Below are 13,414 nucleotides of genomic sequence, written 5' to 3'. Positions count from 1 at the left end.
ATTGGGAGTTAAGGGGAAGGAAAGCCATACTTCTAAAATTTATGCTAAAGAGGTTTTAAGAATTTTCTCTTCAACTGATTTTTAAGCTTTAATGTGATATTTTCTGAAGAAGAATTTTCCTTTTCCATTTATCTGTGATGATTTTTCCATTAGCGAAAAGTGGGCCATCGTCAATATATTCAGTAGGTACTAACATTAAGCTAACGATCGCCACGTAACAACAAAATAATAACCTACAAATGCCAGCATATTGATGTTTATCAGTGTGGAACTTACAGGTGAGACAGGGTTTGAGGTCTCACGTTATTATCCGTAAGAGAAGACAAGTGGCCATTTGACCATGTCTCTGCTTTGTCAAATGCAAAATATTTACATGTTGATTTGTGTCTTATCACAGGATGGAATCATTCATAAAAAATTTGATTGAGGACACACTGTTCTTCAGGGTTTTTGCTTTTGTTTTTGCACAGGGTTTTGCTCTGTCTCCCAGGCTAGAGTGCAGTGGCCCAATCTTATCTCACTGCAACCTCCAACTCCTGGGCTCAAGTGATCCTCCTGCCTCAGCCTCCTGAGTAGCTGCACCATACCTGGCTAATTTTTCTATTTTTTTTGTAGAGACAGGGTCTCACTATGTTGCCCAGACTGGTCTGAACTCTTGGCCTCAAGTGATCCTCCCACCTCAACCACCCAAAGGCCTGGACTATAGGCATGAGCCACCGTGCCTGGCTGAGACCACTGTTCTTATCCATTAGTCTTAAGTGTCTGGAATTATGCTTGACATGATACATTCAATATCATCAGTTTGAAATTAGAGTGAACTTAATGGAACGCTGTGAAATCATGGAAGGAATCTCTTTCTCCCCCTACTGATAACGGTGAAACCACTTGTAATGCTACAGCCACAGGTCTTTTCTTTCTGATCCCTCTCCTCGTCCACACAGCAAGCACATAGAGATTTTGTCGGAGAATTTGTCTTTCATTTACCCCAAAGTAGCCATTTCCTTCTTCCCGTGGGCACTACTCAACCCTTTCTCTCCCTTCCCAATCAAATCAGCCCACGGCCTGATTGCTCCTTGTTGCTTATTTATTGAAAGGGTGAGATTACTTAAGGGTGAGATTACTTAATCAAAATCCTAAGTTAAATGTTTAGTTTAAAAATGTTTACTGAAACAAGAAATTGGGGAGAAAACCTTTTCTTACAATATAGTGACTTTCCAGAGATTGGAGCCAGCATTTCTTTGTGGCTTCCAAACCAGAAGTGGGTTTAGGATTTTCCTCTTTCTCTCTGGGCCTAGCGTAGTAGCATCGCTGGGCTCCTGTTTTGTTATCTGGGGTTTTCCCCTCAGGCATCTCTGCCCAGTGTCAAAGCACACAACAAACATGCTACTAACCAAAAATGTAACAAGGGACAGTTAATGTATGTGTGTGTGTGTGTGTGTGTGTGTGTGTGTGTGTGTGTGTATTTAAAGTATTGATGGGAGAAAAGCACATAGCACGGTGCCCGGCCCATAGATAATATATTCTCAGTATAGCTTATCAAGCTTCAGGGGCAGCAGTTATCATTCAATAGTCATCACATAAATAGATCGTGTCTGGTGGACAGTTCAATTATCAGTGTGACAGTTTATTTTAACCAGGGCTGTTGCTTCCCTGGGACCTAGAACTATATCAGTATTTTACAGATTGCCTCTGGCAAAGTACTCACATAAGTTTGTTTACTTGTCTGTTTCAAGGTTGGTTGGCTGTTTCTAGGTTAAATTTATTAGAGCAGCTTTCAGCAAGGCGTGATTTGAGTATTCACTGATCATCCTACAGGGGGCACCATTCATAGACTCTGTTCCAGAATTCAGTCTACCTCAATTTTTCAATCACAGCTCAATTTTCCAGTCATGACTGTAGGAAATTATACTCACCAGACAGAAATCCCATCAGTGTGGCTTCTCCATGGGGTATGGCCCATCAGCCTCCTCCCACGCTGACTGCAGCTAGGAATGGACCTTCAGCCTAGATTTATTTTACTACCTGACACAGCGTATTTCCTTTCCACGTAACTCAATTAATTTCAGTCTCCATGAGTCCTTTAATAAGACTAAGAAGTCTTTCTAAAAATAAAAGTGAACCATAATAACCTTATATCACCCGATGTCATAAAATGGTGATTTTATGTCCTTAGTGTAATTCAACAATAGGCTATGGGAGCTGGAGATTTCAATTATGTTAGCACACCTTCGTGCATCAATGTGATTGATTCGCTTTTCAAATGCGATTGTAAAATATCCCTTGTCTCGCAGGCAAGACTCGGAAAACCAGCCTCCTGTCTGCCAAGTCATCCACCGAGTCCAGCCTGAAGTCTTTCAAGAGGAACCAGCTGGGCAACTACCCGACACTGCCTTTGACGAAGTCAGCGGGCGGCGCGCTGAAGCAGGGAGAGGAGGAGGGCAGGCTGGGCGGTGGCCTCCGCCAGGACGCTTCCAAGGGCTGTGACCCGCCAGGTGTGACCGGTTTGACTAAAAACCGAAGAAGCCTTCCGGTTTCCATCTGTCGGAGCTGCGAGACCCTGGAGGGCCCCCAGGCTGTGGAGACTTGGCCCCGTTCCCATTCCCTGGATGACCTTCAAGGAGAGCCTGGTGCTGAACGAGATGTGCCTACTGAGGTGGCAGAACCCTCCCCTCAGATTGTCCCGGAAGTGCCACAAAAGACAAGCGCCTCTGCCACGAAGCTCCAGCCTCCCACGCGAGATTCTGCTGTCGACAATGCACTGCTACTGACCCAAAGCAAGAGATTTTCTGAACCTCAGAAAACGACTACTAAGAAAGCAGAGGGCTCAATAGCAGCCTCTCACCGCGGCTCGGCACCTCCTCAGTGTTTGCCCAGGAGCTACGATGCGCAACCTCCCGGAGCTAGACACGCTTTCCCAAGGACGCCTCTTGAGGGTCACGGAAAAGGACACGATTTGGAAGGAACATACCATCCCCCCAGCACCAAAGAAGGGGTAGAGGCTGAACAGAGGGTCCCTGAGGCCAGAACGCAGCCAAAAAATCCGTCACAGCCTCCACCTGTTCCTGCCAAAAAGAGCAGAGAACGCCTTGCTAACGGCCTGCACCCTGTTCCTGCGGGCCCTGGCGGGACCCTCCCCAGTCCCGACGCTCCCTGCCTGCCAGCGAAAAAGGGCAGCCTCGCCAGCCCCGCCAGCCCCGCCAGCCCCAGTGACTGTCCCCCGGCGCTGGCTGCGAGGCCTCCCTCCGGGCAGGAGGCCGGCAGCCCACCAAGCACAAGACCACCCCCCTGGCTCTCAGAGCTCCCGGAGAGCGCGAGCCTTCAGGAGCACGGCGTGAAGCTGGGCCCGGCTCTGACCAGGAAGGTCTCCTGTGCCCGGGGAGTGGACCTGGAAATGCTCACTGAGAACAAGCTACACGCGGAAGGCATCGATCTCACTGAGGAGCCGTATTCTGATAAGGTATCAAAGGCCGTGGGCCCATGTCACAGGCCTTTGTTTTTATAAGTCAGGTGGCCAGGCGAGAGAACTCCATAGCTGGCCCCAGGCTTGCCCTGCAGCACGGGCTGTTCTGGTGGTGCAGAAGGAGCCCCAGCCAGCGCTGCTGTCCACCACCAGGACACTCAGCCTTCTGATGAATGCAGAGCACAGTCTGCACATCAAATGCAAATACGGCCTCCGACTTTTCTTTTCTTTTGCTTTTGCTTGGTTGTTTTCATTTGGGGCAACTATCCTTTGCAGGGAGAACAATCAGTATCAGAACTGGTTCCCGAAAGGGATGGTCTAGTGGGCAGCGGAAACCTGGGTTCAGGTGTCCATGTCTCATCATGTATGTGTTCAGACTTTAACCTCTCCCCATTTCATTTCCCTACATATAAACTGGGGTTAGAAATAAGCTCCATAGCTACCTCTTAGGATGACTAGGAACAAATAAAATAAATGTGAACATACTTTGAAAATTGTAGAACCCTATTCAGATGTAATAATTGTACAATTATCTCTACGGGTAACAGGGGAAAAAAGATGATATAAAATCACCCCTACTGTACCAAAAATGTTTAGATTTATAATGAAAAATTATTTCTCATTTGGAGAAAATATATAAGATCTACCAATACCAAGTGCCTTTGAAGACAAATCAATGATAATAGATGTGACTGCACTTTGCTTCTGGAAACACATGTTTTGTTATAACGCATTCCCAGAGTCCTTGTGACAAAATTCTCATGACCATGAATGCCTTAGAATACAATCCTCCTCCTCCTCCCCCACTCTCCTTGATATTTCTTAAATAAACCCCTTTAAATAAAAAGTAGTGAGAATTCTACTCTGCAGTACATGCTGGCCTAGTGATGTGGTGGTATAACTCTTATCAGGTGAAGCACAAGCAGTAGAGTCTGTAGAGTAGAAGTCTGTTATTTTCTCCTGCAGTTTAGAGGCTGTCTTCAATAATATCCAAGGAATCATATTAATATTTTGCAAAATGGGTTGAATGAGAGTTAAAAGCATTGGCCCCCAAAATAATAAGATGATAGTGTTCTGCCTTAATTATGTTTCAAACCGTTTTCCTAGAGCTCATCTGTACTTGGAAGATAAAGATGTAGAAAGTATTCCCTCTAAAGCGCCCATCCTGACACTAAAAAAAATATATTCGTTTCAAATTAAAACTTTCGGTGATATTTTCCAGTAGTTCAATGTCTTATCCTACCTTATGTTTGGTGTAACTTGGAGAAAGAATAAAACATCCTTACAACCTTTGATGCCACATTTCTGTTCTCCCTGGCAGCACGGCCGCTGTGGGATTCCTGAGGCCCTGGTACAGAGATATGCAGAGGACTTGGACCAGCCCGAGAGGGACGTCGCCACCAACATGGACCAGATCCGGGTGAAGCTGCTGCGGAAGCAGCATCGCATGGCGGTAAGCAGCCTGCATGGCCGACGGCCATTTAGTTCCAGTGCTCAATGATGAGCACCGCTGACGGCTGCCAAGTAGGCAGGGTTCAGGATGGCTGTAGCAGGAGACGCCTGGGGAGAAAGTAATACATGATCAACCTAGAACTTTTTGAAAATACAGTTTTGGAAAAGAAAGAAAAAAAAAGAAAATTATCCATATTCCAAGCACTGCAAAGAACTTTTTAAAAATCTGTCTAAAGGACTCAGAAGTTCAGTTAGGAGGAATAAGATCTATAATATATCAACTACAGTTAATAGCAATATGTTATATACTTGAAAATTGCTAAGAAGTGTTAGCAATTTTATAGTGTTCTGACCAGAAAAAAATGATAAAGTAGGTGAGATAATGCGTATGTTAAATAGCTTGATTTAGCCATTCCACAGCGTGTGCATATATCAAACCATCATATTGTACACCATAAATACATACAATTCTTACTTGCCCATTAAAAATCTGTCTAGTCATTTCTGTGCACATGTACAACAGCAAATGTACAGTTTTGAAACCCAATTGTTTTTGATTATTAGATCATGAATCTGTTTCTCTGTTAATAAAAAATTCTTTTATATTATCCAAACACTGGTCCCCCCTTATCCCAGTACTACCCATGGGGTATGTGTTCCAAAATCCCTGATGGATTCCTTGGACCCTCTCATCGGATAATGCGGAACCCTGTATATACTATGCACATATTTCTGTTTCCTTCTTTCACAATTTCACGTATAAAAGATTTTGTTCTTACCGTAGATCTTAGCAACCTCAGCATACAATTGTCTTTTCTTTCTTTAAGTCAAGAACTTCTGCATTTTCATTTAAAGCAAGCACTTCATGGCTTCTCTTTGGCATATCCAAATTGCCAGCATCACTACTCTCGTATTTTGGGGCCCTTATGAAATCAAACAAAGGTGTAGTGAACACAAGCGCTGCACTACTGCTATAGTTGATCTGGTAACTGAGATGGCCACTACGTAACTAAGGGGCGGGGAGCGTAGACGGTGTGTATTTGCTGCATAAAGGGAAGATTCACATCCCAGGTGGGATGTAGCGGGACTGTATGACATTTCATCCCACTGCACAGAATGGTGAACAATGTAAAATTTACAAATTGTTTATTTCTGGAATTTTCCATTTAATATTTTCAGACCTCAGAAAATGAAACCATCCAGGGGAGACTACTATATTTCAAAGTATTCTAGTAGGTGAATGTAGTATCATTAAGCCAATCCCATAGTTTTGAAACATTTAGACCTTTTCCAACCTTTTATTTTAAATAACATAGTAAAGACCATCCTTGTTAATAAATCTTCATAGATTTCCAAGGTTAATTTGGGAGGATATATTTTTTTGAAGAAGGTTTGCTTCATCAAAACTGTACAAAGTCTCAAGGAGTTTTACACTCGTTAGCAAATCACCTTTTGGAAAGGTAAAGCCCTTTTATACCCAGTAGTCAAGGTTAAACGTCCAGTGCCCTGTCCTAGCCAACACTTGATATTTTTGCATTTTAAATTCTTTGTAGTTATATTGATTAAATGTTGAGTTTTTTGATTTTTAATGTAGATTCAAAACATAGTAGAAGAAAAAAAAAGAAAATCTACTTCATAAAAACTCCCACCCATTGAGTATCCTTTTTCACACTATCACACAGGTGACAGGTATGGCTCTTCAAATTACCTTAGGGCTCTCGTGGAAGAGTATATCACAGTGAGACAAAATAATAGGATATATGAAGGCTTAGTCTGGAGACTTGGACATATTCAGGTTGGATCTAATTCCAAACACCTTCTAGAACCTTGTAGAACACTTCTTTGAAGATTTGTTTCATCTTTTAGAATTCTTCCTGCTAGACTGGATCTTTGACATCTCACTGCATTATCACTTTCTGATAATAACCCACCAAGGCAATATTTCAATACTATTCCTTTTAGACATGTAAGAAGTAGCCCTCCAACAGCACATGTAGACTTCCTGTAACATTGCTTTCTGTATTTGCTTTCTTCATTTATCCAGATCCCAAGTGGTGGGCTCACAGAAATCTGTAGAAAGCCTGTCTCTCCTGGATGCATTGCGTCTGTGTCGGACTGGCTCATTTCCATCGGTCTGCCCATGTATACCAGCACCCTCTCTGCAGCAGGGGTCAGCACGCTGAGCCGAGTGCCTTCTCTGTCCCACACTTGCCTTCAGGAGGCCGGCATCACAGAGGAGAGACACATAAGAAAGCTCCTATCCGCAGCCAGACTCTTCAAACTGCCGCCAGGCCCCGAGGCCATGTAGCCAGGCCCTCCCTGGGCAAGAGCCACCCTTTCACTGTGCTTACGATGCTGATGCAATTCCTCCATCTCTGGACATGCAGACCAGATCCAGAAGAAAGGCCTGGCGTGTGGCCAAACAGAATGCAAAAACTTGGCACAGGACTGAGGACCCTCTCTTCCAGAAAAGCCCCCTCAAGGAAATTAGTGCTGTTCTCTTTGACCTTCAAAGAAAAGACAAGCACTTATTTTTATTTTCAGAATGCAGAAGATGCCAACTGGCTACAAATGCTGTGCCTCCAGTCTGTTTTTGTGCACTGGCAGAGGCTGGGAGGAGTGGGAGGACCGCCTGTTCCATTTATGACAGTGCCCTTGCCCTTCTGTCACCCTGAGGATGCTGAGGGCCAGACGGGCTTAGCTAGGCCAAAGGAACAGATTATTGTACACTATTGACCATGCTCATTTGTTCAAAAGTTAGAACATCTGGCTGCACCAGGAAAAAAAAAGTCCTATTCTCCTTTAGATAAACAAGAGACATTTTAATAATTGCTTTCTAGCAATCAGCTTTTATTTGCCTTAATATAAGCGTTTAAGCAGTTATCTATCTAGTGCCCACAATCCTGTAACCGTAGTTCCAAATCTTCAGCTTAGACTGCCATCTAACTAACGTCTGGGATGTCTTCAGCAAAAGTGGGCTTTTCTAATATCTCATTCTAACATGGCTTATTTTGTAGGGGTGTTCGTCAGGCACACATTTCACCTTGGCTTTTGGTTTTTAAACTAACTACAAATCTAGTAGAAAGCTATCTGGAATTCACAAAGATATCATGCGAGTGCGCGCGTGCGCGTGTGTGTGTGTGTGTGTGTGTGTGTGTTTATAGTACCTACCTTTCGTTTTAATCAGTTTAGTATTGTTGCCATGTTGGTCATTGCGCTGCAGTATTGACTTGGAACCTGACCATTTCCATTCCAAAATTCATTCATCAGCTAACGGATCACCTTTGCAAAAGGTCATCGTAAGGCTGCATATTTCAGAGAGAAGAGTTTAAAAAGGGAAGAAGTTTATGTTTTTTAAAAGTTTTCTCAGTTTTATAATTAAGATGTTGTTCTCCTTCTTATTTACACAATTCTTTTAATTCAAACAAAGGTTCTTTATGGAGCCAGACAAACATTAGCCATATGTTAAGTATGTGCATATTTCATTTGTTTTCCAACTGAGTTCAGCATATTCTATCCTCTTTTAGTCTAGTGTCAGATTTTCTAGTAAACAGCAAATTTATACAACTAAACTATTAAGGTTTCCATTTCTTACAAAATGATTTTCCTTTACATTCTCATCGTGAGCACTATTTTAAGCATCAAAATGTGATCATTTATAATAGAAATACCTTGACGCAAGGCCTTGGTCGAAAGTTCTACAATATTTCATCTACTTATTAAAACGAATGATTTCCCTGGGGGGGTGGGGGGAAGTGATTTCATTCATCACAAAGCCATTCTGAGCATGTGCTTTATCTCTGGATCCATGTTTCTAAGGAAAAGGACATTCTCAGGTGATGTATTTTTTTTCACGCTTTGGTATGCATTTTTAAAAATAATGTTTGTTTCTTTAATAATATTTCACCTTCTATAGGATGCCATGTGAAGAAGTTGTGGACATGTAGAATAAAAAGGTAAAGCTGCCAAATTTCTATTGAACTCTTAAAAACAACTCACTTTTGTCCTCTTGGGTTGTGGCCTAGCCCATTTGGAATGTAATGAGGCTGCCGGGTTCTCCCATAACTAGAGCATTCAGCGAATTTCACGTGCAGTGGTGGAGATGGGTGCCGTAAAACGGGCTTCTCGTCCTGCTTTCGGAATACCTGGGCTTGACTTTCTGACGTTCTGATGAGATTCTGCTCATTGTTTAAGCTGAGCAAAAACACCACACAGAAGTCATGCAAAAGGTAACGAAGGAGAGGGAGAGATCTCATGTGAATTTCCAAATTGTAGTTCATTCTCAGTGTAGGATTTTCATTTAGATAAAGGTAACACCAGAAAAGGGAACTTTCTGGAGTTTTTGAGAATGCCAAACCATATTTTTATCACTATTCTTTGGAAAGCAATGCCTTTGCAAAGCAAGTCAAATTCAGGGACCGTAAATAATTTTAAGTGGAAATGTCTAATCTGAGGGGTCTGAGGTTGTTTTTACTATATTGCTTAAAAATTTTTTTATATATATCTGTAGTGTTTATTTGGTCTTCTTTTGCTTTAAACTTTGAATTTGGTCTGAGAAAAGCCTGAATGTTTGTGTGTGACATTTGACTGAGGTGGGTTAGGGCCACCTGTGGATGTTAGCAGACAGGTGGTTGGCTTCAGCAATATCCAGTTTTAATCAGTTGTTTTGGGTACAGAATTTTGAGTAACAGTGAAAATTGTTGTCTTTGGAAAGCACAAAAGAAACCTGGAAAGGCAGTTCGGCTCAGGTAGCTACACATCACATAGTGTATAATTTTTACGTCAAAGCTGGCTGGACGGAAGTACAGCCAGCTCCAACTACTATTTACATTCCCAGATAACCAAGAAGCAGATATCTTTTCATGGCCTTGCCTTAGTCAGAGGCCCTTTTCTCTGTCCTGACCCAAGGTATGGGTGAAATAGGAAATTACTAGTCTAGTGGAAATCAGTTCCTGATACAGTAAAGTTTGCTTTCATAACTGCAGCAAAAGAGGTCACCTTGCCAAGTCACTGCTGCATGTGTGTACTGTGTTATTTTCAGAAAAAAATCTAATAGTCTGAGTCCAAGTTATCTTGATTTTAAATTGATAGAGAAAAGAAACTGTCAAGCAAGTTATATAACAACTAACAACATTGCACTTTCTGTATATGAAATCAATATTTAAATAACTTATTTTTCTCCATTGCTGTTCTTAAACATTGTAAGTAGCTGTAATATACCAGTACCAATATGTTCTTGCAATTGCTTCAGCCCAAGAAAGCTGTGTATTGTTTTAAAAATTGTAAAAATTATTGTGACGATTCATTTAGCAAAAAGAAAGGTGGACAGAGGGTTTCCCTGTGTATCAAAACTTGTCTATAATTATGTCATCTATGTACCTAGAAAAAAAAGTAAATAAATTCCTTCAGTTGAATATGCCTCTTTTGTTATTCCTTGAGTAGAAACCAAAGATAAATGGAGTAGAAATTAAAGGGAATGTATAAAGTGTGGTCAAAGAATGAAATATATTGTGAAAATAGTTATGTACAATTATTTCTGCCACATCACCAACACTCACTCTCCTGACATGCACCCAGATTCTCTTTGCCAATTTATTGCATTTTTTCAGATATGCAAAGTCGAGTCATATAATCACAGCATCTTAGACCAGAATAAGATTTTTGGAAGTCTAAGCTTATCATTTTCAAATGAAGAATCTGAGTCCACGCAGGTGGTTGACTTGCTCAATATCATACAGTTAAATGGTAACACAACCCACATCTTCCATTGAGAGAGAGAAAGGGAAAAAATATATAGGTCTGGATATTCTAGAAATTAATCAGCTTGACAAAAGAGTTCAACATTGTTGTACCACAATTAATACAAAGATGGCGTTTTTTTATTGGTGGAGGAGGATGTTTGTAATAATATTGAGTACGTAATATATGCATTTGAAACAATAACAAAAAATCACCCTCTCCTCCCAGCCACCTCATTCTTCTCAGTATAGGCAACTATTATAACCAGCACTGGCCTCTTTTCAGAAAGACTCTATTTATAAATATAATTGCATATGTATTTTTCCATACAGAAATGGTAGCACGTTCTTCACGCTTACTCAACTCTGCTTATAAATTAATATATCTTAGGGATCCTTCCATGTCAACATCCTTCCATTCTCTCAAAGGCTGCGTAGTATTCCTATCATGCAGGTCATGTATTTAACCTGTATGCTATGAAAAGTATAACCTTTTACTGTTATAAAAAAACTTATAAATATTCTTATACCTACATCACTCAAGATGGGAAACAGCTGTATTAAAGTTACATGTGTTTTAAATTTTGATATAGACTATTTTAAACCCACTTTGGGTTTTATTAAAGAAAACTTCACTATGATAGGCTTCATTTTTAAATCCCCACTCCTCCAATCCGTTTTGTAAATGGGAGTATTTCATGTATTCTTAGAGTGGGGACTCATAGAACTGCTGCTTTATTTTAAAGAACTAACCATAAATCTCATCTCATTTATCCCATGCTAATCCCTAAGATTAAATAGATCAATTGAAAGAAGAGATTTTTTTTTCTTATGATTTCTAAGAAACCTTGAGCAGTGTTTATTCTAACCTCTCTTCATATGTGGATATCCATGTTGCATTCACTTAGAAATTATAAAGAACATAAATTTGATTAAGGAAAGGAGAAAAGAGAAGGAGGTTGGTAGCCATTCTTTAACCACACAACTCATTTTGAAGCCCTTAGAATGATAACTATCCTCACTCACTCTCACCTATGAGGACCCTCTCAGAGAAAACTGTACACAGTACTTCCCTGGATTTTGAGTGCACGCATGCGTGTGTGTGTGTGTGTGTGTGTGTGTGTGTGAGAGAGAGAGAGAGAGAGAGAGAGAGAGAGAGAGAGAGGAAGAGAAGGGAGGGTGAATACTCATTCAGATGTAGGTCTGTACCACCCATTGGGGGACCATGAGCAACCTTACTTTTCCAACCCCTAATATGTCACCCCTGTCCAATGCTAATTCAGAGAGGAACACCGAAAAGGGAATTTAGATGTCACCTTCTGTACACTTAGCACCTGAAGATCCTAATCTAACTGAGTTTGAGTTCAATATGGAAGAATCCCAGGTTACTTGTGTAGGAGCCACAGTAGTTAAGGCTAATCTAATTGGAATTCATCAACATCCTCACTCGTCCTCCAGGGACCCTCCCCAAAACTTGGGTAATAAACATGGCTGGAGCCATAAGAGATGTGTACAAAAGGCTGTGGGAACTAGAGGTAAAACTGACTCAGTCTGGGCAGAGAAAAGGCCAGAAGAGGTAGTTGTATGAATTGTGATGGAGTGCCATATACTAAGAGCGTTAGACTCTGTTAAAAACACAAAAATCTTGAAAAGTATAAGACAATAATTGATCAATCTCATCTTCTGTGCTCCCAAGCTCCTGATCCACCTGCCCCTCACCCTGCGTGATTCTCTTCCCCACTTAGTAGACTGATGGGAAACCACCCACTGGGCCTCACTTGCAAACCAGCCCCCTCAGCCTCATCTAGTCTTTCCTCTGCTCCTGCCATGACAAGGGAGATGTCCCTCTGTCTGAGCACAGGATCCTGTCCTGGGACCCCCGACACCATCACTTATTCCATCGCCGCCCTGTACTCCCCTTGGACATGTCTGCATCCGGCCAATGCTGTTCTTTCCCAGCCAGTCCATATTCCTCTATTTTGATATTTACACTCTGCGTTTCCTTTGAGAGAACTGCACTCTCTACATTTTGAGTGGTTCTGGCATAAATTTCAATCATGGTGTCCGGCATCCTTCTCTGAGCAGAGCACAACTCACGCCAGGCCATTCAGGCTCCCTTTCCTTGGAGCTGGGCTCGGTTTGGAACTGCATCGTGCTGATGGTGGTGCCGACAGAGTCCGTGGAGCCCAGCAACTGAGGCACCATCTGTCTTTCTGGCCTTTCTGATGCTTGTTCATCCTGTCCTTTGATTCCTTATACCAAAGGTCATCAACCATTTTTGCTCGTGTACCCCTAAAATAATATTCAAAAACTAAGGACTCCCTTGCACATTTTTAAACTGCCATCTAAAAGTTCTCGATCATAAGTTTAAATAGTTGCAAGACTGTAAATTTTTGGCTTACTGTACATATTTGCATTTTAAAATAAAACTGCAAGATTACTTTAAAACATATATCCAGTGGAAAATAAATACCATAGCAATTTGATACCTACCATTGCCCATTTTAAACACACAAGAACAAGCACTTTAAAAATGTTACTCTTCTTCCCTTTTCTCCTTGTAGACCTGTATCCCTCTACTTCCTCCACAAATTTTATCCCTAATGCAATAGATTTTTACATGTAAGAGTTTTAAATCATCCAATCATATTTCCCTGTAATAAAAATGTTTATGAATTGAAATTTAATTTCTTTGCATTTCTTTTGATCATTTGGCTCTAGCTGTGAAAAACTCTCCCGGATTGAGATATCCATATCATTATTA

At 41.4% G+C, this 13,414-nt stretch overlaps 1 protein-coding gene across 1 annotated transcript in view; it reads left to right on the top strand.

Annotated features, from left to right (window-relative positions):
* SASH1 (SAM and SH3 domain containing 1) overlaps positions 1-10,326 on the top strand; it is a 170,657-nt gene extending 160,331 nt beyond the window's left edge. Inside the window, exons 18-20 of the mRNA XM_012655548.1 lie at positions 2,292-3,457; positions 4,782-4,913; positions 6,957-10,326. Coding sequence (XP_012511002.1) covers positions 2,292-3,457; positions 4,782-4,913; positions 6,957-7,220 — 1,562 coding nt within the window. The 3' untranslated portion in view covers positions 7,221-10,326. The remainder of the gene's footprint in view (positions 1-2,291; positions 3,458-4,781; positions 4,914-6,956) is intronic.
* Positions 10,327-13,414: the final 3,088 nt, after the last annotated feature.

This window comes from Propithecus coquereli, unplaced genomic scaffold, assembly GCF_000956105.1.
Source record: "Propithecus coquereli isolate 6110/MARCELLA unplaced genomic scaffold, Pcoq_1.0 Scaffold48, whole genome shotgun sequence".
Classification (NCBI taxonomy): Eukaryota; Metazoa; Chordata; class Mammalia; order Primates; family Indriidae; genus Propithecus; species Propithecus coquereli.
This window is presented reverse-complemented; position numbering and strand designations above follow the sequence as displayed.